This window comes from Brienomyrus brachyistius, chromosome 2 (genome assembly GCF_023856365.1).
Source record: "Brienomyrus brachyistius isolate T26 chromosome 2, BBRACH_0.4, whole genome shotgun sequence".
Lineage (NCBI taxonomy): Eukaryota > Metazoa > Chordata > Actinopteri > Osteoglossiformes > Mormyridae > Brienomyrus > Brienomyrus brachyistius.
Genome location: NC_064534.1, coordinates 46922811 through 46945884, shown reverse-complemented (window position 1 = coordinate 46945884; position 23074 = coordinate 46922811). Strand labels below are relative to the sequence as shown.

Genomic DNA, 23074 nt, shown 5'->3' with positions numbered 1-23074 from the left:
CAATGAAACACCAAATAGCTGTTGCCTATCATTGGGAATCAAGGTCTGCCAACTGAGTCACATTAAAAAAGCTGCATTACATTAAAAAAGCTGACTGATGTTGAAAATGTTTATTTTGATTTCAAAACATTTTTTAATGGATTTGTCAAGTGAAATAAGTGTCACAACTTGGGTTAAACTTAATGGAATGGAATATCACACGGTGTCACGCCCGATTGTCCAATTCTCCTGTGTGCCACGCCCCCTCGTTATCCTCGTGTGGGATCCCTGCGTCTACCAGCTGTTTTCTATCCTGTGTATTGAGTCTCTGTATTTAAGTCGCCGTTCAAATATGTTTCCCCAGTCCGGTTATTGAAGTCTCTGCCGTATTTGTGCGTCGTTTTGCCATTAAATCCCTTGTTCCGGACTCTCCGTGTCCTGGAGCCTCATTCCCCAATCCCTGCTTGTCCCGCGGTGTGACACTCGGGTCTTGTATTTTGCACAGATCTTGTGAAAAATATTGCTTATGTACATAGTACAGGGTTTTTTGAGTGCAATGTGAAATCTTTGAGAGGAAAAATTAAATTTCTTTTTTATCGTAGCATTTTCAGGAGGCACTGGTATACAGTGATTTTGGTGCCAACGATGTCTGAACAGTTTTATATTAAGTTCATGCTGCTGATTAAGAAATGACTTAGGTTTTGCCAGATTGGCTCTAGTTTCTGAGGTATTTAATAGTCAATTAATTAACGCGACACGTTTGAAAAGCATTCAAAATTGCAAGAATATTTTTATTTTAGTTACAACTAGTAAGTAAACAGTCTAACATCATACAAAAAAATTTAAAATATCTAACAGTGACAGGAAAAAGTTATGTATGATTTGATTAATACAATATTAATTATTGATTATTAATGTCAATGCTTCAAAAAACGCTGTTTATGCGGTTTCTTTTTATGTGTGTCGTCAGGACAATCACATTGGAGACTCCAACAGTAGTCTGCCATCATGTGTATGTCCCATCTGTCTTGATATCTCTCCTCCATCACCTTCATATACTGGTGGAAGCTCTCGCCTTGTTCCTCGCTGAAGACTCCAAGGTTATCTGGAATTCTGTTTAAATGGCTATGGAGATATACGATAGAATCTTTACGATTATATTAACTCCCAAATTTCTGAAGCATATCTTGCACCAATTCTTCATAATTGTCTGCTCTGTAATTACCCAAGTAGTTCTTCACAACAGAGACAATACTCTTCCAGGCCGAAGCCCTAGTGTCATTCATGCATTCGGTAAAATTGGAAACGTTCATGAGTTTATGAATCTAAGGACCATCAAAGATTCCAGCTTTTAGTTTTTCCAGGCCGAGTCCAGGGAATGATCTACAAATGTACTGGAAGCAATTACCCATTTTGTCCAAAGCCCTAAGAAATTGCTTCATCAATCATATCTTAATATTAAGCGGTGGGAGTATGATTTTGTTCTTGTCCACCAGCAGCTTCTTGATGATATTTCATTACCTAAGACACTGTTAAAGAGTCAAAAGACAGACCAAAAGCTATTGCATTTGTTATCACACACAAGTCGCATTGGGGGAATGCATTATTTTCATGTATGTCCATTACCTCAAAAACTAGAACCAATTCTGCAAAAGTAATGGGATTTTTTAATTTGATACCCTCAAAATACCCTAAATCCATTCAAAAAACCTTGGCACCTGAAAAAAAATATTTGTAGACTATATCTTACACAGAACATGCATGCTATAAGTAACAAAGAATACATTAGTTCCTATTTTTTGTGATTATTTGTCATTGTAATCACACCACAGTGAAATGCGACCCATCTGGGAATGAACAGTGAGCAGCAGAACTTGGGAACGGTACCTTGCTCATGAGTACCTCAGTGGTAACTTTTCCAGTCTGGGATTTGAACTGGTAACCTTCCGATCACAGGAAGAATGCTCTAACCATTACAGTACAAACTGACCCAAGAATACTCTTTAGACTACCAAGTGGTTCCTGATCACAGATTAAGAGCAAACTAGTTAACTCCATTAATATCGACAATGGTTGAATTCAAAACACCAATTTGGGTGTTCATGTCATCTGTCTTGGTGTTAACATTTTACACTATAAGAGTTTGTTAGATAACACTCCCACAGTGTTAATAATTTCAGAAGTGTAAAATTAACACTCAACAAGTGGTTCCTATATAAACTATATGTTTGGATGTCAGCTTTTCGGTACTTTACGAACTTTTATTTACACCCGTAATTTGATAAGCAAAATAGCAGTGCGTCTAAGATATTAATGAGATGCGTATTGTGACGCCAAAAAGTCAGGAAGCAGTATGAATTCAGTGTATCCTAGCTTATGCTTATTAAATTCAGTTAGCGGAGCACACCACATGCTATTGTTTTAGTAAATCATGGAAGCGATAAGGACTGAAGTGGTACTGGACAAAAGAACAGCTCAACATCTTTTGAAACAGGAGATGTGGATAAATAAGGTAAAATGATATTGGTGGTGTAGCGGTACTTTTTGCAGTTTGAAGTCCGACATTTATTAAACATAAGGATATGCCTAATTTATACAGATAACTAACTTTTGGGCGTGTCAATATGCATCTTACGAATATCTCAGGCACACTACTAAACTGCTTACCAAGCTGTGGGCCTAAATAAATGTCCGTATAGTACTGAAAATTCGGCGTCCATCATGTACACACATGTACAGTGCTCCAGGGGCGCGGGGTAAATAGCCAGACCCTGCATTCAGACCCCAAGCTTCTCTCAACTGTGTGTGTTGGATATGTTACACTGTGGGGTCCAGATGTCCCCACAGTATGATAAGAAGCTGTTATTTTGACATTGTTGGGACTTTTTTTATCAGTCCCCATAAGGAAAAGCTCAATTTCATAAAATTCTGTAAACGCAATCAAAAAACTAAAAATTGTTTGGATACTTAAAGCTGGGGCTGAGTGGGAGTAAAGGTTAAGATTAGGGTTACGCCCATAGAAATGAATTATTAAACTAATGCAGTGTTTCCCCATCCAGTCCTTGCGAAACCTCAGACAGTCCACATTTCTGCTCCCTCCAAGCCCCCAACACACCTGTACTTTAGAGGTCTGATTGTTCAGTTCAGGTGCACAGGGAGGGAGCAAAAATGTGGAGTGCCTGGGGGCCCCGAGAACTGGATTGGGAAATACTGGTTTAGCGGATCTTCCTGCTACAGTAGAGCCCCATGCTTTTGTAGGTTAGCTGCAGCAAGGTATCCAGTGGACAAAATGTATTATTTCAAAGGGCAAAAAAAAAACTCAGAAATATGCAGTAGCCTTTGAATCCTAAGCATTAGGCTTATAAACGGTGCTCTAGGATTCTATCTAATTATTTGAGCACCGTGAATCCTAAGCTTGACATGCTGTTGCTTTGCCAATGTGTTCAGCATCTCCTCTTTAGATAAGAACCTTACAGCAGGAAAAAATGGAGGGTCATACAAAAAGTTTGGGAAGATGTTCAGTGAAAGCCCACACTTTGTGATGCTTGAATGTAAGGCTTATAAACGGTGCTCAAATAATTAGAATGTGATGAGAAACTATCGTTTGGAGGAAAGAATGTATAATCTGGGTCTAACCTAGTTATCTCGTTTTAACTGTTTATGGCATTTTGTTTTTAATCCTTGTTGCTTGCTGTTTTCTGTGTTTGTTGCACTCACAGTGTCTTGTGTAGAGCGTATCTATTTTTACTGAAATGCACCTTCTGAGTAACTGAAACGCAACATAATGTATTACTATTATTATTAAAAATCTGCTGAGTTTAATGTTAATTTCACAAAAGAACGGCCCCTGTGATCGCGCAAGCCTGGTTTACGCTGCATGTTTCTGTGATTAAGTCTTAACGAAAACGCCTTTAACTAATTTTGGACCTTTGCAGATCTCGTAGTTAACTAATAAGATGCGTTGTTAGCAAACAGGTTATGTTTTCTAACTTTTCTGATCAATGGACTTGTAATACTACAAAATGATACCGTAAGTTGCATCTTATAAGTAGAGTAACTCTACGATATGTTTCCAGTTCATGTATATATGCACGTTACTTTGCGCCTGCTTGTACTATGCATTTCGTAGGTAAGCTGCATAAACTTGAATTCCTTTAGAGAAACAGCGTGCTTTACAGCCTGACTACATTTACGCGGTTGCATGGTTGATTGTCTATCCACCTGTAGTACTAGTTGCTTACTTCAATGGCCACCAGCACCACGTTCCGTTCGGGTAAGCCAAAGCTGGCGGGTTTGGTCCAGGTAACCGATCACTTGTACTTGAGCAACATCAGGGCTGCAAACGACATCGTGATGGTGTCTGCATGCAAGATCACCTGCATTATTAACGCCACCGAAGACGCCACCAACGTCCCCGTACCCGAAGTTGAATACGTCCGGGTGCCCGTGGCTGACTCGCCGGACGCCCGGCTCGGCGATCATTTCGACACGGTGGCTGATAAAATCCTGCGTGTTGCAGAACAATGCGGACGTACTCTGGTCCACTGCAATGCTGGTGTGAGTCGTTCGGCGGCGCTCTGCCTCGCCTACCTGATGAGACACAGCGGCATGACACTCGTGGAGGCCCATAGTCGGGTCAAGTCTCTCCGACCGATCATCAGACCCAATGCCGGCTTTTGGAAGCAGCTCATTGACTACGAGGTCAAAATTCACGGGAAAGAAACCGTAAAAATGCTCATGTCCCCTGTCGGAGAAGTGCCAGATTTATATGAAGGACAAATAAGAGGCTTGATATCTTGTTAATATTAAGTCAGAACTCATTAAAACCTGTCTTTTTACGCGATACTGATCTTAACTGCTGACTGCTGCACGTATGCCAAAGTTCAATACCTGCAGTCTGTTGGAAATAATGTCTTTGTCAAATATCAAATTTGGTCTGCATAACATACCAATGTTGTTTACAGTTTTTTTACATAGTCTTTTTTATACTGTAGTGAATTAAGTTTTTAGAAGATTGTGGTTAATGTACTATATTTAAAATGTGTTCATATTAAATGCTATCCTTGAGGAATGCCCCTTTTATTAAAGTTTCTCATCTCTGCCATGCAGACATCACTTAGCTTAGAGGAATACCTGCCCTTGGGTAATGCAGTAATGCAGGTTATTTTCATACCACAATGGGTGCTGTCCTGGGTCACCAGCTGAGATTGGGGCTCTTTAAATTAACACTTGGATCACAGTACAGTGTTCACACATTGGGAGCATTTAGTTCTGTGGAATGTCTACATGTTAATTAAGAACTGGTTGGCAGACCTCTTTTTATAGCTGACCAAGCTGTTAATTGGATTTCAGCCTAATATGTCTCACCTTTGTACCTGTTTGTTGTTTTCTCTACCTCCAGTGTATAAAAACAGCAAGGTGTGTGCATTGTGACTGTAGCCACGGTGGGAGAAGGTGACACACAGCACCTCACCATTTCCAGTTTTCCCTTCATGTGTGAAATTTGGACATGTGAGGGGAGGGCTAGCCAGCTCAAGGGCAAAGGCTGACCTAATAGAATGCTGGATAAAATGGATATTAGGGTTAAGCTGGTGATGCATGGTGAGAAGTGTGCAGTCATTATGCAGTCAAGGAGTCTTTCTGGGGCTTTTCCAATCAATCCCTGCACTCCACCTGGTGAAGGTGGTAGTGCAACTGTGGAGTGTAGACTGACGTTTTATTTTTCCTCTCTGCGCTTTGTTTAAAATTGAAGTTTCTGTCTTTACTCTGAGCTTGTATTTTTTTAATTGCAGTCTTGTGTAATTTTTTTTCTGGGTTCTCTGGTCGATTTGAGGATATCTCCAAGTTCACTGCCTCGAAGGACCGGCTGAGTTGCTTCCTCTGCTAGAGCGCTGTGAAGCAGACATATGGATGATGCCAGGAGGCCTCTGTGTTCCACACAAGTGCATTGCTTAGCCTGCAGCAAACAGCAGATGGCACTGCAGAGAGGGAGGGATGCAGGCATCCTATTGTAAATCATCTTACAGAGGAGGGTCCAGATCATATTCCTTAGACAGACAGCAAGGGGGTCTATTGTGAGGTCCTTCTTCAGGATACACCGTGACCCTGCTTTTACAAGTACACCACTGACGAGTCCCATTCTTTGGATCTCGGTACCCCTGCCTAAGCCCCAGAAATCTGCAGGGGCCCTTTGCCCAGTGGATAAGGCATTTGTATGTTTTTTTTGCGTTACTGTTCAAGGTATGTTTGCTTGTGAAAATTTACATTTCAAGAAATACAGCTACATATTGGAAGAATGACAATTTAACCCCTTTTCATTTTAGTGCAGTCATTTCCTGTATGTCGTTATCAGTCACATCTTTATGGAGGAATTTTGACCCACTCTTCTTTACAGTATTGCTTCAGTTCATTTAGGTTTGCAGGCATTCTTCTTTACTTTCTTTTTCACATGACTATTAGCCTTTCAACCAGCCTTTCTGTAATTTTCAATGAAAAATGTTTTGAACTTGCAGGTCCTGGCATTTGGCTCAGCCTTTTTGCTGTGCTAATCGCTCTTCTCTGCCATGTCTCGTCTCCTCTGAGTGCCCCAGAAGAATGGTCTGAATGTCCCTAGGTCTTTCACTTCCTTTCAGGATGGATGTTTTTAATGTGCAGCCATAGGCTGATGTTAGGTTTCAGTCATTTTTGAAAAACTTCAGCCTATTCCGATGGTGTGAATCAGGAACTCAGCTGTCCTACCTGGTCATTACAGATTCTAATAGAAGTACCTCTTGTCTAGGCATCTACTGACAATTATTTGTTTTTCAAACAAGTTAATGACCCTAAGCACACCTGGGGGTTATGTATTTATATTGTGATCATGGAAAGAGATGGAGTCCTGCGGCAGGTGACCTGGCCCCCCACAATCCCCTGACCTAAACCCTATAGAGCTGGGTTAGTTTGTGGGATCTCCTTTAGGACTGTTGGAAAAGCATTCCGGGTGGCCAAGAGTCTGCACTTCTGTAATCAAAGTCAAGGGGAGGCTATTTTAAAGTCTAAAATTTGAGAAAATTTAAACACTTTTCTTGATTGTTGCAATATTTGATATGTTTTACTCCATTACTTTGTGGTCTTTTACTGTGAGGTTAACACAGCTCAGTTAATAGCAGTTGTGTCCAGATTTCTGAGTGTTATAGTATATCATTTACAGGGGAAGTATTCTTGCCCCCTACTGCAGAGTTAGACTTCAAGACGCTCCGGGAAGTGATTGATAAACAAGCTATAAACCAGTTTTCTAACTGTAAAACCATTTATTATTAGCCGTGTAGCTAAGTAGGTTTTAGGCGTTGCATAAAATATCCGATTAAAGACATAATGTAAATTAATCATACATCTTTTATATACTCTCATGTGCTCCCTCTTTCATTGTATTACTGATGAGTGAGATGATAGGCAAATCACCACCGCGGTGAAGGAAATTCAACTATGGTTACAGCAAACAATCCAATTTCTAGGAAATCCTGACAAAAATTCCCAGCTCTAATCTGAGATACCCGAAACTATAATCAGTACTGTATAAGGCTGATAAAAAAAAAATCAAACAATGCAAAATAGGAATGTAATGTAAGAATTATCAATGGTTTATTGTATAAATGTGATGTATACAGCATCATTGATTGTGTTGATAGTGCCACATTGTGCAGGAAAAAGGACTTCATGTCAGCTGGGAGGGAAAGGAAGTTTTATTAGATTTATTAGAAAACATTTTGACAACGAGTACTTTGACAGTACTTCAGTCAGTTTTTTGCACATTTTTCCATCCAATCAGATGGCTCTTCTGGTCCTTGCAAGCTGTTGGTCATATATGTATTTGACATGGTGATGGCTATGGAGCACTAAGCCTGGACACGATAAGTCCGGAGGAGTCGTGCTGTTTCAGGCTCACCACGGTGAAGAACGGCGAGTTTGTTGAACAAATTCCACTTGTAGCTGTTAAAACTTCCTTGCTTCTCAGGCGTCTAAATGCATTTCGTATTTTGTTTCCTCATTTCAGAGGCACAGTTACACTAAGTAATGCTTTTGCGAAGAAGTCAGGTGTTGTAGGTATGGTCATACTAAAAGTGCCCTTTCACCCCCACTGCTGCTATTTCTGGCATGTGAGAGGAATTCCCACGGTATTCCCAAGTTAAGCACCTAACATTGTTCTCTTTACATCTGGGTTTAATCTTATTTGGGAATTTTTCATTATTGTCTGCTCAGATTTTATTCTTCCGGGAATTTCTCTCTGTAAATACTCTATAAATGTCAGAGTTACTGTTCCCTAGTCAAATATTGCTGAAATAAGTTACTAGGAAAAAATTTTAAATAGTTTTTAAAACAAGAGCTGTAACTGAATGCTTAGCATAATTAGCATGATAACTGCTAGTATCTCATCCTGGGTGTCCCCTGCCATGTTCCCAGGGACGTAGGAACTAGGGTGGCAGGGGGATGTGAACCCCTCAATATTTTAATTTGGATTCATTAATTCCTCTATAAATAGATGTTTGTACTTAAATAATTAAGCTGTGTCGTCCCCCCGTATCAAACTCTGTCCTGTGCCATTACTCATGCCTTATGCTTTCCTCAACAATAAGCAGTTCTGGTAGGATAGTTCAAGTCCAGAAAGTAAACGTCCAGACCAAGATTTTATTTCAACCAACGAGTTGAGTTTTCTATGATTGTGACTTCTTATGCTGAACTGGTTTACTTTCTGGACCTGAAGTGTCCACGTCTACATGCACCCTTGTGTTGTATGAGACTGCCATCCCAGAGTGGAATCACACAAGGAGGAAGAAGCAGACACCACTGGAAAAACCCAACAACAGACATGCAGTGAGGCTTGGCATGGAAAGGTGGGTGGGGGTGAGGACCCTCCCAACCTCCCGCTCGCTGTTATTGTTCCTCTCACACCTTCTGTCCTTACAGATTACCACCCTGTTCCTCTTTACTTTCCTACTTTCTGTGAAAAGCTACATGTGAAACCACAAGCCCTGTTACACACAGATGTATGCAAGACAGTGCAGTTAACTCCTGAGTACATATTACATATAAGCATTACAATTCATTTCATAACAGCTGCTTAGAGTATTTCTGTCAGGTCGGATTAAAAATAGTGTTTTAGTTGCATATAAATTACTTTTCTCTGCTTTCACTTCCTTTTTGTCGGTGGTTTTCCTTTGATGCTGGAGTTGGTTCAACAGCAGACCGTGTGAAATGCTTCCTGTTTGGTTTTTCCTGCACACGCCTTGATTGACAGCCATTGGGTTAATGTTCACTCGGCTTGCGCTCACGTCTCCTTGCTCAGGCTCTTACTGTATTGACCCTCGCTGATAACATGTGGGAAGATGTTTGGGTTTATTGAGTCACAAAGACATCACAGAGTACATTGCTCGGTGCCTTAAATAAGCTATGAACCGTTTACTCAAAAGCTAAACGTACACTTACAAGTCAACATGTACAGAAACTGTAGTAAAACTGTGGTGAACTTTTTCTGCTTCATGGCTTCGAAAATCCATCTGTTCAGCCTCCATAACCTTTTATCCGGTGCAGAGCCATAGTCAGACTGGAGCATCTCCCAGTAACCACACTCTGGACGGGGCACCAGTCCATCGAGGACCACACTCACACGCAATCACACATCATGGCTTATTTAGAATCACTTTCATTTTTGGGATCGTGGGAGGCAGCTTAAATGCCTGGAGGAAACCGGGACAAGCTTGAGGAGAACATACAAACTGCACATGTGAAGACGCTGTACATGTATGATGCTACACTGCAGACTCCTCATCTCCCACGCTGTCGCTCTAGGCGTACCTGCTTCAGAGCCATTTCCAAACGTGCTCCTGTCAGTTACAGTTTGACAGCTGCAAGCCCGGGACTGAGCAACTTCAGTTCGATACACTCTATTGCATGCCACAACCTCGTAGGGCCTGGCCCAAATGGCAACCCTCACAGCTGCGTGGAACATTGAGTTTAAGCTCACTGTCTATGTCTTACAGCACTTTTCCACCGAACTAAGCACTCTCTGATTTCACAAGGCATATAAGATGATTATGTGTAACACTATACAAGTTCCAGTATTACAAAAGTTACGAAAATACATACCGTTGTTGGAAATGGGGTGCAGAAAGGACCTTAAATGTTAGGTAAGCTCAATTTCAGCCGTGAAACTGACAATATAAACAAAGAATAGTCTTGACGTGGGTAGTTTGGAATTGATGGGGCTAAATAAGGAACACCAATAAAAAATGAACTGCTTTACTGGTAATGGACACAAAGCGGTGTACAAATAGCACCACCATAAGTGAGAAGATCACTCAGAGGACAGCCAGTTGTTCTGACAGTAGGCCAATGTACTTACTATACCTGTCACTTTGATCTATTGACATGTTAAAATGACACGACACAACTCAACCTACTGCAATGGAGCAGTACCACTGCAATGTGAAGGCTGCACAGTATGTAGCTATACTGTATATATGGTCTGGAAAGCTAAAATGAAAAACCACTTGAGAATTAGGTTTAGGCAATAAAGCTGCACCCTCATGTCTTCCACAAAACACTTTCACCCAAAACATTTACGTCTTTCATGAGTTTTATGTCCTCAGATAGATTTGAAGCGGAGAAATGGGATCAGTAAGCCATCTCTTCAGCAGATTTCCTGCTGGGTGGTATGTTCTGCCTGTCAGACCTGTGAGTTGGCCAGCAGTGACCTGGAGTGCAATAACGAAATCTGCTGTGCATTCGTACCTGTGCTGTAGCAGATATGGTGCCCTACAGTTTCAGCTTGACTTCTTGTGAGACAGACAGAAAACCACCAGAGATGAGTGCTGAGTCATCATACTGGTCTGCTAAAGTGCTCTCTGCTTCTCCAGTTAGAGCATGATCTGCTATTGTTGCTTTGGGCAAAGGCGTCTACTAAGTAAAAATGAATGTAAATGTTTATCACTCTTGTAGAACCTACTTCACATGATCCTACCTCATGCAGGCAGGAAGAGGGACGATCCACTGAGCAGCTCTAAGACATTATGGGTGTACTGGACAACTGAAGTGAACTCACCCTGGGAAAACTGGAGAATAAAGGGATCACAAGGGATCAAAAGAAACAGGAAACCAAACAGACTAAATTAAGACTAATGACCATAAAGAAACTAAACAGACAAAGTGAACACGATCAAGGAAAACAGGGCAATACCAGGAACAAAACAAGAAACCAGGCAGCATAGCGTAAGCACAGACCCACACACAGTAACATCTGCACAATGACTGACTACAGAACCGAGCAGGGCAGGCACTTAAATACACCTTGATAACGGGCTAATGAAGGAGCAGGAGTGGAACATGACCAGCCTTGTGCTCTCCCCGCAGCACATCGCATGTGTTTGTCCATTTTATGAAATACTGAGTACTGTGGGGGAGGGCGTGACTATAGGTTTTGTGGTTCCAGGAGCTAAAACTCCAGTGGTCTTTGACTGTTATAAAAATGAATAAGTAAATACAATGAACAGTAATACAGTACAGACTCGCCTCTACTTATGAACTTTCAACTTATGAACTTTCAGACATAAGAACGAAGAGGACTGTAAGTCCAAATTGTGTTCCTTGGGTTCCTGTTTTATGTCCGCAACATCAATTTTTTTTCCTGCGTGCCAAGGAGAATAAGAGTTGAAAGTTTCGGGAAATTCATGAATGCCAGGCCCTCCTGTAAATAAAGCCGCGGCATGAGAGCGATACACCCTCAGAGCTGCACTTTGGACCCTTGTTTTTGCTTCTGGGTCCGTTAATATTCCAACTTCGTGAGGATATTTTAGATTTCCCCCAGTACCACTCACCACACTTTAAAAAAGAAAAAGTTAAGACAACCTAAAATTTCAAGGCAACTTACCGTACTAGATTTTTGAGCTCTTAGGACTCGAACTGTTAAGTTTTGAAGAAAACCACCTATTGTTGTGACAACTAATTGTTTTTTATTCAGGTAATTTATCTTTCATATCTATATAAACTATTGATTTCTAGTTTTATATACTAAGAATTACAAACAATAAAAGTTTTACCAACTTATTCTCTTTCATATGCGTACAAACTTTAAAATTTGAGTTAAATATGGTAAGAATTCAAAACCGCAAAATATGTGCTAACTAATAAACTAACTAATAAATGAAGACGACAAAAAAGTTCAATTAGCATGTTTATGGTAGTAATGAAAACAGCAGACTCATTTTGAAGATTCCTGCAGGGAATGACGGCAAACTTGACCTCGAAGGGCAGCTACTTGTTGCAGTGTCTAGGCCCTAGGCTCTAGGGAGCTGGGGGGGGGGTCACAGGCCTTGCTCAAGGGCCCCCATATGTGCTGGGCTTGAACTTGTAACCTTTAGATCCATGAGCAGAGTGGCTTTGCTCACTGAGCCACATGCTCCAGTGCATGATGTGTAAGCTGAATAAGGTGCTAACACAAATACACTGTTTACAGTTCTATAACCGTTCAGTATTTTGGCAGCGTCCCAGACCAGAGGGGGTAACATGTGGCTCAGTGGGTTAAACCAGTGCCTTTGACCCAAAGTTTGCCAGTACAAGTCCAGCCCACCATTGGACACTGCTTTTGTACCCCTGGGCACTGCAATGGATGAAGCCTTAGTATGCTAAACTCATATTTTCAAATCTTTACACATACGAAAGATGAATCTTCAGAAAAGACAATAGGTTGGAACAACTTTTGTTGTTAACAATCCTTAGCATGTACAACTAAACATTTGAGGTTTTGATAGATATGAAAGAGAAATTATCTGAACGAAAAATAATTACTCGGCATAACAATAGGTGGTGTTCTTAAAAGGTTTGAGTTGCCCTCAAAACTAAAAAATCTAGTGCAGCAAGGTGCCCTGAAATTTTAAGTCATCTTACCTTTTACAGTGCATAAACTCTTAGCATATTTAAGCCAGAATTTTGTCAATGCTAATATAATGAAGCTACTTCATCCTCCACTGTCCGCACACTCTACACAGATATTATAATCCGTTTCCATGCCTTAACTAGTGATTGCTTCTTTGTTGTGCAATACACGTGCCATTATGAAAGTACTGAATGTTTGATAAACATGTACAGGTGGCTGTGTGCTGCACTGTTGTCTTACCCTTCCATAGATCAAATCCCCCTCCCCCCCCCCCCCCCAACTCTCTGTGTGGTGTTTGTGTGTTTTCCCCAGAAACAGATGCTTTGCTAAATTGGGCCGTCCTGTGACATACTGGTATCTTGTCCTGCGCTAGGCCCCCGGCCCCCCATCACCCTGTACTGAATAAGTGTTTGCAGGACAGATGGGTGAATAAATATGGACATTCACTTGAAAAATATTTCGTCTTAATTAGTGACTTTGATCATTTAAATGTAAAGATGTAATGGCTGACGGGGTAAGTATCGTTTTAGAGTGCATGTAAGTATTATGTCTTTCCATACATTTTAGTACAAAATAGGCATGTACTTTTACGGCTTTAGAGATCAGATAAAAGCGTTGTTGACCCGAATTGCCCTTAGTATGAAGGAAATTCCCTCCACTACCAACAGGACTTTTGTGGGTGGGGCATTTGCATTTAACATAGAACTCATCTGAATGCTGAGAGGAAAACTCAACATTTCAGTTGGTCCTGAGATCGTTACATGACGAATCTGTGTAAGCTTTAAATTCTGATCACTGCCGTGCTTTTAATGTAAAAGCAAGATTTGCTGATTGGCAGTGATTTTCGTGCCACTGAAACAGGCAAAGATTGTATATTAATGCGAACCATGCAAGCGCCACTCGACAACGTCACACTGCAAAACATAACACTGCCCGTGGAGGACTGGACAAACGTAAGTATTTTTGTCAGGAAGATTAATTCAAGTTTAATTATTGTAATCGGGGTTATATTGAATAGTTGCAGTTGAAATGTTATCGGAAACGGAGCACTTGCAGTCAATTTCTTATTTTTGTTTTCAAGTTTAGAACTATATACATTTAATTTAAAACACATTAGTCTCATTTCGTCGTGCTGCCGTTTATTTAGAGTACAGCTTTGCAGTTGCTTTTGAATGCAATGTCATGCCATAAATATGTTTTTCTTATCAATTGCCATGTCAAGCAGTAAAACAAACGTTCGGGATGATAATCTTAGGTGTATTGCTGTGTTTGTGATCCATTTTTAATTATTATGATTGTAAGCAATTGCCGAAAAAGGATGTTTGCTTCAAGTATTTTACCTTAATTTATATTTTCTGTTCTCAAGGCGTATGCGGCAGTACAATGGATACAGTTGATCATGGCGATACTAAGGTAAAGAAGTTGCACCACGAAAAATATATAATTAGACTTCTTCATATAGTACTATTCTTTTTTAGAAAGTAACTGTTCGAATTTTCTCTTCTAGCATTTGTGGTTCTGGGTCCATCATTGTTTACACAACTTTCCAGAATTTAACTGGAACAAGTGAGGTTGGTAACTGACTTTCTGAAGTTTCTACCATGATTTTGCCGTTTCAGTGTAAGTGATAAGCATGTATGGTGATTAATCCTGCGTTCATTCCGTAGCAAATTTCTCCCTATGCAATTCCGACTTTCTCAAAAATGCATCTTACTGCGTATAAATATTGTTCAATGTTCATTACTCACGATTTGTGATTCTTATGATTCCTCATTTTTTTCCCCTTGTTTCAGAATGCTTCGAATGGTTACATTCATCTTATACATTTTAATATGTGAAACGTATAAAAAATGTTTTTTTTTTTGCATTAATAATCATGGGGTAATTAGTTAAATTCGTAAAGCAGACATGACAAACAATGTCGGTTGCCGGAGTACGTCTTCAGCTTACTACCACAAATTTCTTCTTCCTGTGGTTTCTGCACAGGAATTGTCGTACTGATGTCTCTCTGTTGGGAGAAAATGTGTAGGATGAGGAGAATGCAGGAGTGAGAGCTGGGCGGCTCTGATCGGCTTGGTTTCTCTTTTCATTCTCTAACTCGTCCCGCAGGTCCGTCCGCTGCTCTTCCTCAGCCTGGCAGACCTCTTGCTGGCTCTGAGCTGGCTAGTCGGCGCGCTGCTTTTCACACAGCCCCACACGAGTCCCTGTGCCTGCCAAAATCTGCACACTGTCGAACAGGTTGGTGAGCTCCCAGCCGCACATTCACCCTTTTTAACTGCAGCTTAGGCCACATAAATGATGGAAAAACAGGGAAAAACTTTCCTTGTAATATATTACTATATTGGGAGCTGCATGGTGGTGCAGTGGCACTGTTGTCTCACACCTCTGGGACCTGGGTTCGAGTCTCTGCCTGGGTTACATTTGCGTGGAGTTTGCATGTTCTCCTCATGTCATCGTGGGGTTTCCCCCCTCCCCTCAGTCCAAAAGCATGGTGGGGTTAATTGGAGTTACTAAAAATTGCCCTTAGGTGTGCATGTGTGAGTGAATGGTGTGTGAGTGTGCCCTGCAATGAGCTGGCCCCCCATCCTGGGTTGTGCCCATAGCTTCCAGGATAGGCTCCATACCCCCAGTGACCCAGAAGGATAAGATGGATGGATGGATGGATATTGCTATATTATTTTCCTCTATCCTCACTCTACTCCTGGCCTGATAACTTTTACCATTAGGTTAACATTTTTGCTTCTCTGTAAAAGTTGTCCTGAAATGTATGGGTGTGCCTCTGTTTGTTTCCCACTCAGAGTAGAATGTAATTGTCCAGGCTGCGAGTTTCTGGTGGTGCTGCAATGTGGTTGTGTTGGACGCTGTTGGTTTTGGGCACATCTGTGTTGGATTTAGCCAGATGGATTCCATGTCCGGTGACTCACCAAGTGTTGCATCAAGAGTCACATGTGATGGAAGCTGGAATGTGTGTAAACGTTATAACTTAACTGTAACTTAACTATAATGATGCTATAATGCTGTACAAAAACGCACTCTGCAAATGACCTATTAGCAGCTCGTGAAATGCCTTCCAAGATATTGCTGGCTAAAAAAACAAATGGGTGACTGTCATCTCTCGCTAGACATGTTTAATCAGCTGAGAAATGCAACAAACGCATCATACAGACCTTGTCGATTTTTTTTTTTAGTGCTTCCGCTGGTGGTACAACCATTTGTCTGATCCACTTTCTTATATTTCATAACATTTCCAAAGATGTTTTACTTCTTACTGGTGAAGCAACCCCCCGCCCCCCCCCCCCCCCCCCCGCCCCCACCACCACCCAGCAAGAGATAAGTAGGGCAGCCCGCAAAATGAAATGGGGCGGTAAATCTGTGCCCCTTCCCACGCTCACGTTTTGATGGTGGCACTAAAGAGGTTTATGTGGCTAACCCACTTTGCAGGCCTCCTGTATGGACCAATCACAGCTCCATTTTCACTAGCGCCACCTAGTTGTAGATTTAGGGAAACGCCGGAAAGATGTCAGGATGGAAATGTGTGAAAAAGAGTGACAGCACACTGAATGTGCTCTCCTCTGCCACGAAAGCGGTGTGAATAGGAAGAGATTAAAAGGTGCAGGAGTATCAGAAAAGCATAGCAACTCCAATGCACTGGATATTCTACTGACTTACTGCTTATGTAACTCTGTCAGTGAGATGCCATCAATCCAACATTACAAACCGAATATTTAAACAAGATACTTATGTACTTGCCTTATGGCAGCTGTCTAAGTCAGTTCACAGCACCCTGTATGTATGCAAGGTGAAAATATCATGTCACATGCCGGTGTTAATCATATGTGAGGCAGAATAGCACTGGTCATTCTGGTTGGTCTCGTTCTGCCGGCAGTCATGCGTACAGCTCTCCTCTCTGAATTCTTATCAAGGGGTTCCAGACGTCACTGACAGTCCTGAAAGTCACGGGGTCATTCCAACGCTGTCACTGGGATGCATCTAATATGTTTGTCACTGGAAGTTTTCTTTTTTTCAGTAATTTCACTGGAATTGATTTTGCTGACAAAGTGCAGTGTCCAATGGAAATGTCCCAGATGTTTTGGCATATGGTGCCAGACATGCCATGCGGTACCCTAGTACACGCAGGCTGGCAAAGTGCAGTGTCCATAAAGGAAACGTCCCAGATGCTTTGGCATATGGTGTCAGACATGCCATGCGGTACCCTAGTACATTCTCATGTTCAGCTGACATGTTTATGCTGCATAGCACTGCTGATTTATAGTTCAGCTCACACCCAGCCTGAAATGTGACAGTTAATTATATTTCAGTTATAGTTACTCACATGTATATTGCACTTTTTATAGAATGTAGGTACCAGGACCCGTCATGATCCTGAGCAATTAGGAAATGATGGATAGATGCATAGATGGATGGATATTTAATAGAATGTGTGAATTTTAGAGGGTAGAAACAGCCCCCCCCTCCATTTGAATGGTTGTGGGTGTGGCTAACATATCCCTGAATAACTTTTGGCTTTTAAAGTCTGGGCACGGGAGTGTAGGGCTGGCAGTGACCTCCCATGTCCTCTGTGTTATGCTGGTGCCGTGCCCCCCCCCCAGTAGGATATCCTGTGTCCACACCTCACTCCATGGAGATGTAGAGACATTACGGGGGTGAGGGGCAGAGACGGCCCAAAGCTCTAACACGCCGTTTCCAGCTTCCTGCTGGGTGTGTAATTGTTTGCCCCAGAGATACTGGGAAATGCCACGTTGGACAGTACGTCAAAGCCCGAAAAAATAGCCATTTTTATTTGCCAGGGGCAGGCGCAGTGGAGACATGTCGACATTTCTAAAGGCACTGGAATGATGTCTGACTTATGTGCAGTTAACCTGATGTTTTTTGTGCTAATAAACATCTAAAACCTACTGAAGTGTAATGCAGAATAAAAATGCGACCTGGCAGCCGGTGTCTGTGAATACAGTTCTCCAGACCTGCAGATTCCCTTACTGATTCTTTCAGGGCCGGTTAGATAACCGCGCACAGGTCATCAGCTATGATGTTTCTGCAGTTCCCTTTAGGACTCCATTTATTTAGCTACCATACCTTTGCTGAGAAGGTCTTCTGTTTAACAGTCATGGTGAACCCAGCTGCTTTCATAATGATGTCATAATCCACATTCACCTGTGTGTCCTTTACATGGTATCTTTGTCCACAGATCTTCTACATGTCCTCCTTCTTCTACACCCTGAATTATGTGTGGGTGCTGTACAGGGGTCTGAAGGAGAAGTACTGCAGAAGGCTGAATGGCTTCCCTGCACAGGTAGGACCAGCAGCCTGCGGCACTGTGTGACTGAACGGCAAAGAAATCCCGGCGCTATCACCCACCGCGTTTAGCAGGCACAGAGAGTCACTGATAAGCAGCATAAACGTGAAGAAAAATCACGTCTATTTCAAAGGTTTTGCCTCACAACCTCCATTGTTGTGGCTACCAGTTTCAGTCTGCATGTTCGTTGTGTGGATTTATACAGGGATACCAAATTTTTACAATCCAACAAATGCTCTTAACTTCTTCAGGCACTGTTAATGTAACCTTAATATAGGATTTTCCTTGCTATATGAACTGGTCTCTGTGTTTCACATTATAAATTAGTTTAAAATTATATGTGCATGTAATGTTAACAATCGCAGAACCCGTGAAACCTTCTCCTGTTAGTGGGTTTGGGCTCATCCTTTCTGTGGCCAGTGCCAGCAGCTTTCCCTTTTAGTTAAGATGCCCTTCTGACTGGTGCCCGCATGACGTGTAAGACAACATGAATGGGGAAGCTCCTTTCTCTAAGCCAGAGGCCCTAACATGATTTATTTTACCTCCGTTTCAGTTCCCTGAGGGTACAAGTTCATTTGGCAGGATCACAGTTATCTTGTCATGGTGAGGATGGGTTTTTCTCTTAAACATATTTACAGTAAACCGTATGTTAGATATACCTGCCGTGGTGGGAGTATAATTGCTTTATGTATCTGGAGCGACAGTAATACTTGGTTTATTTTCATGCCATACATATTTTTTAATTTCCTAATTTGCTTGCTTTCAGCTATGTTGTGAATAGCTATTTGTAAAGATGTGTGCAATCCCACTTCTGCTGCAAAATTATCTAAATCATTTTACATATCAATCTACACAAAACCGTTCTAAAGACGCAGAATGTGAAGATATTATTTCGCCAAAAACTAAATGTTCAAATTTAAATGTGGAGTTTTAAGAGAATGCTTATCCCTTATCACATATGTCTTACCTTTCTTATTCATTGATTATTATTTGATAATGATTGCATCTTCCCTCTCTCAGCCCCGCACACACACACACACACACACACACACACACTCGATACTTAGTTTTGAAAGGCAGAAAGATGTTTTACAGTTTTTACTTTTGTTTCTATTGTAAAAACCTGTATTTATATCTTAATAAATGAATTTTCTCAATGGTACAGCATCATTGCCCTCACTGACACTTTCATTCAGTTCTCTCATTTATTGTCACCTGTACTACTGCACTAACAGGGCCAGACTGTGGCCCAGCTCCCAGCTGTATAGCTTTATCTCTGTCTGCTTGCAGCCTGCTCCCTGTGCTGCTGATGGTACCAGTGTTTGCTGTGAGCAACTCTGACCAGTGCTTTGCCAACTTCAGTCAGCCTTACAAGTAAGTTCATCAGTACCTTGTATCCATCTGTAACTAGAACTGTAGCCTTTACAGTTTAAAATGCTGAATCTTTTCAAGAACACATAATAATATGAAGTAATACTCGTATGAATATAAGGAATAGTTTGCTCAGTACTTTCTTCATTATGTCTTGAAGACTACATTCACAGTTTATGGATTCATGATGACAAACTTAGTGTTAACCAGTAGCTTCCCATTGTCCAATCAGGTTGAACAATTTGTTGACTCTTCTCCTTCTTATCCCTAATTGGTCAGGTGCCTCCTAATGCACACGGAAGCACTGTACCCAGCCTCCACAAGCTCCGAGGAGCCCCTGCCTTGCCGCCTCATTCATGTCTACACTATTGCCATCTTCCTCGCTGCCTTCATCTTCACGTTTGTGGCCATCGTGGTGCGTATCATCTGGCTGGCTTTTGCCAAAATCTCAGCACTTTTGCAGAACATTACAGGAATAAGTGTTAGAGTAAACGAGATACCAGGACAGACTAATTGTAATATATTGAATCTTTAGTTGTTTATTTTGTATATGGATGAATATATGAATTCTGAATTTGTCAGTATGTATTGCCTGTTAATAATTCACACCATGATCAGTGGTGCACTGCGGTAAACATGCACTGCGGGGCCTGTTGCTCAGAAACACTGTGTGCATCATCTACCCAGGTGTTCATGGGAAAGGCTCGCTCCCTCTACTGCCGCTGTATCAGCTCCAGTGGTTTCTGTGGCAACCAGCAATGGGCCACGCTCCGCGTCCTTGAGCGGCGAATGCTCCTGTACCCCTCAGCCTTCTTCTTCTGCTGGGGCCCAGGTAAGCCCCACCTCCATGACCACCACTCAGAGACCAATAGCCATAATCGCTGTTTTAAATTTATGCACCCTTTAGCATGGTATTCTGCTAGACTTCATGGAGCAGCTCAACTCAGTCACAATCCTTTTACATGTTAGTATAATGCTGCAGTACTGCTGTTGCAATGGTGGAATTAGATAAACAGAAAAGAAAATGGATCAATTGTTACTTTATATTACTGTCTAAATTCTGGAGTTATGAGCCTGAGGACCAGTTGATTAGAACTAGCTCAGCCATCCTCATTCAGCCAGCCGGCTGACCCAGATTGACCTGAGCTGTTCTCGCTTTGTGGCCACCCAGCCATCTTCCTCGCCGCTGCGATCCTGTTCAGTCCCAGGCTGCTGGAAGGAGGCGTGGGCGTGTTTCTCTACATCCTACAGGTAAACGCGCTATCAGCACCGTTTCATTTAAGATCATTTCAGCTTCTCTGTAGATCCTTTTCCTCAAAGCGACAAGTGTCACCTAGCTGCCCACCTACACAACAGTGCATCTGGTTTAATTTGCATAAGCAGATAGATTTTAATTATAAAGCAGATAATTATAAAGCAGACAGAGTATGCCAACAAGGTCTTCCTAGGACTCCAGTCAGAAGGTCCAGCTCTTTAACAACTCCGCTACCCTTGGGTGTCAAGGAATGAAACAGACATGAACATTTTTATCGATAAAATGCTGATAAAGCTGGTTTCCTATTAAATGCCATGAATAACCTGTAGACTCCACATTGCTTTTTTTGACGGTGCATTTCATCCAGTGTAGAAATCATCGTTCTTTACCTCTGTGCCACATGCTCCTCGGTTGAGTCTAACTAGACTGGTAACGTCCGCATTTCCGCCCTTCCTCCTCCCCACTCCTCCTCGCCCCGCAGGCTTTCACCTCGGCCTCCCAGGGCCTGCTCAACTGCCTGGTGTACGGCTGGACGCAGCGGCACTTCCGGACACTGAAGAGGCGTGGCATGCGAGACGTGGACACCCAGACGCCCCTGCTGCGCGCGCAGAAGAAAGGCTACGCCACCACGTCTTCTCGAGTTGGCAACACCTAGAGGCGGCTCCACCGAGCTTATCGATGGACACAAGCCTTTTGTCGTGTCTGACAACAGACGAAGGATCCCCCTTTTAAAACAGCGACGCGATGTGGCTCTCACACACATGACTGCTATCCAGAGGGCTCTGTGTCAATCCCCATATTCCCATTGGCTCTTCATGGGCAGCGGACCTGGGGAATTAAAGAGGGAGGAAGGAAAGATACAAATGAGACTGCAGTGACCACTTTAGCCTAAGCCTGTCTCTAACATTTCTGTCATACGTCTGCACCTTTATTTGTATTGGTAAAAAGTGGATGCAGGTGACGTGCTGTATCACCGCTGAGCACGGCATGTACGCACCCTGCAGTCTGCTGTGCAAACGCATATGTGGATTTAAAGGGTGTTTCAGGCAAACGGTTTGCATGGCTGTACCACTGCTAAAAGGGGCAGTGCAGTGAGACAATAAGCACCAGCACGGTCTTCAAGAAACTGTTTCACCACCATTGCACAGGAGAGGATAGCCCAGTTCACACTTCCAAGGGGTGTGGCTTTAGTTATGTAAGCCCCGCTTTATCACTTTTTTGCCGAATCAAATGGCTGGAGCTGAACAAAAGGCCTCAGCTCTTTTCAGAACAACTGTGCCTCTGGGGCATTTCTGTCTATCTAAACACACTGCAGCATTCCTTTTGTTGTGTGGCACTTTGCTTTTCATTCCATTGTTTTTCTCAGTCTGGACAAAGAAAACTGGGTCGGTTTTATTTGTTTTGATTGGATACCAGCACAGAACTTTTTGAACTGCTTTTTCTAGTGAATTCAAAACCCCAAATGCACTTGAGGTATGACTGATTCTGTATGCAGTCCCTCTTTACAGACAAATGTCCATGTGGATTATTATTTAAAGTATAATTAATTTTAATGAGTATGTTTCCTTTTCTTTCTGTGAGTTTTTACTTTAATACTGCTTGAAGATAATCGGCAAGTCAGCTTATATAGAATAGAATAGATCGTAAAACAAAAGACCGCTTATCAGCTCTAAGATTGTCAGCATAGAAAATTACATAAATTTAGGCATAAATATAAATAAACACAAATAACACATGTCACACTGTAAGATGAGGGCTCGGATCCCTGAAGTTAAGTTGCACTAAACTCAATACGATATTGTTAAATTAGCAATAGTGGGCATCTTCTTTTGATTTTGTATTTCTGACCCATAAAGCTTCAGTCTAAGGTGGCAGGCAGATAATATGAAGCCCACTTAGAGTTTGTCGTAATAGGACCCTCTATATGGACGATCCGCTACTTACGAAGGAATTACGTTCTGAATGGCCGTTCGTAACTTGAAATGTTCGTAAGTCGTTATTCAACATCATTTTAAGGGTATATGCAAGTACTGAGAACTAGGATGCTGGGAGTCCGCAAGATACGCTGCTGTGCGGCGGGAGTAGTGGCCAGAAGTCATACTAGGCGGAACTGGTGCACAGAAAAAAAATTGGTGTTGCGGACAGGAAACGGGAGCCCAGTAAACACAATTTGAACTTACAGTCCTCTTCGTTCATATGTCTGAAAATTCGTAAGTAGAGGAGCATCTGTATTTTATTAGGCAATTTG

General features: G+C 41.9%; 2 protein-coding genes across 3 annotated transcripts; both read left to right on the top strand.

Annotated features, from left to right (window-relative positions):
- Window positions 1–3908: 3908 nt before the first annotated feature.
- On the top strand, window positions 3909–22373 carry tmem116 (transmembrane protein 116). 2 transcript variants are annotated; one of them, XM_049002654.1, is made up of 11 exons: window positions 3909–4009; window positions 14253–14299; window positions 14394–14457; window positions 14996–15124; window positions 18093–18197; window positions 18754–18803; window positions 19491–19574; window positions 19851–19986; window positions 20259–20403; window positions 20743–20822; window positions 21308–22373. In XM_049002654.1, the coding sequence occupies exons 2-11, from the start codon at window positions 14286–14288 to the stop codon at window positions 21479–21481; spliced, it is 981 nt and encodes a 326-aa protein (XP_048858611.1). In that variant the 5' UTR covers window positions 3909–4009; window positions 14253–14285; the 3' UTR covers window positions 21482–22373. The 2 variants fall into 2 exon arrangements, with proteins under 2 accessions (XP_048858611.1, XP_048858604.1); XM_049002647.1 differs by lacking the exon at window positions 3909–4009 and adding an exon at window positions 13208–13839.
- On the top strand, window positions 3935–5046 carry zgc:153044 (uncharacterized protein LOC751678 homolog). The gene has a single exon (XM_049002668.1). The coding sequence runs from the start codon at window positions 4225–4227 to the stop codon at window positions 4780–4782; it is 558 nt and encodes a 185-aa protein (XP_048858625.1). The 5' UTR covers window positions 3935–4224; the 3' UTR covers window positions 4783–5046.
- Window positions 22374–23074: the final 701 nt, after the last annotated feature.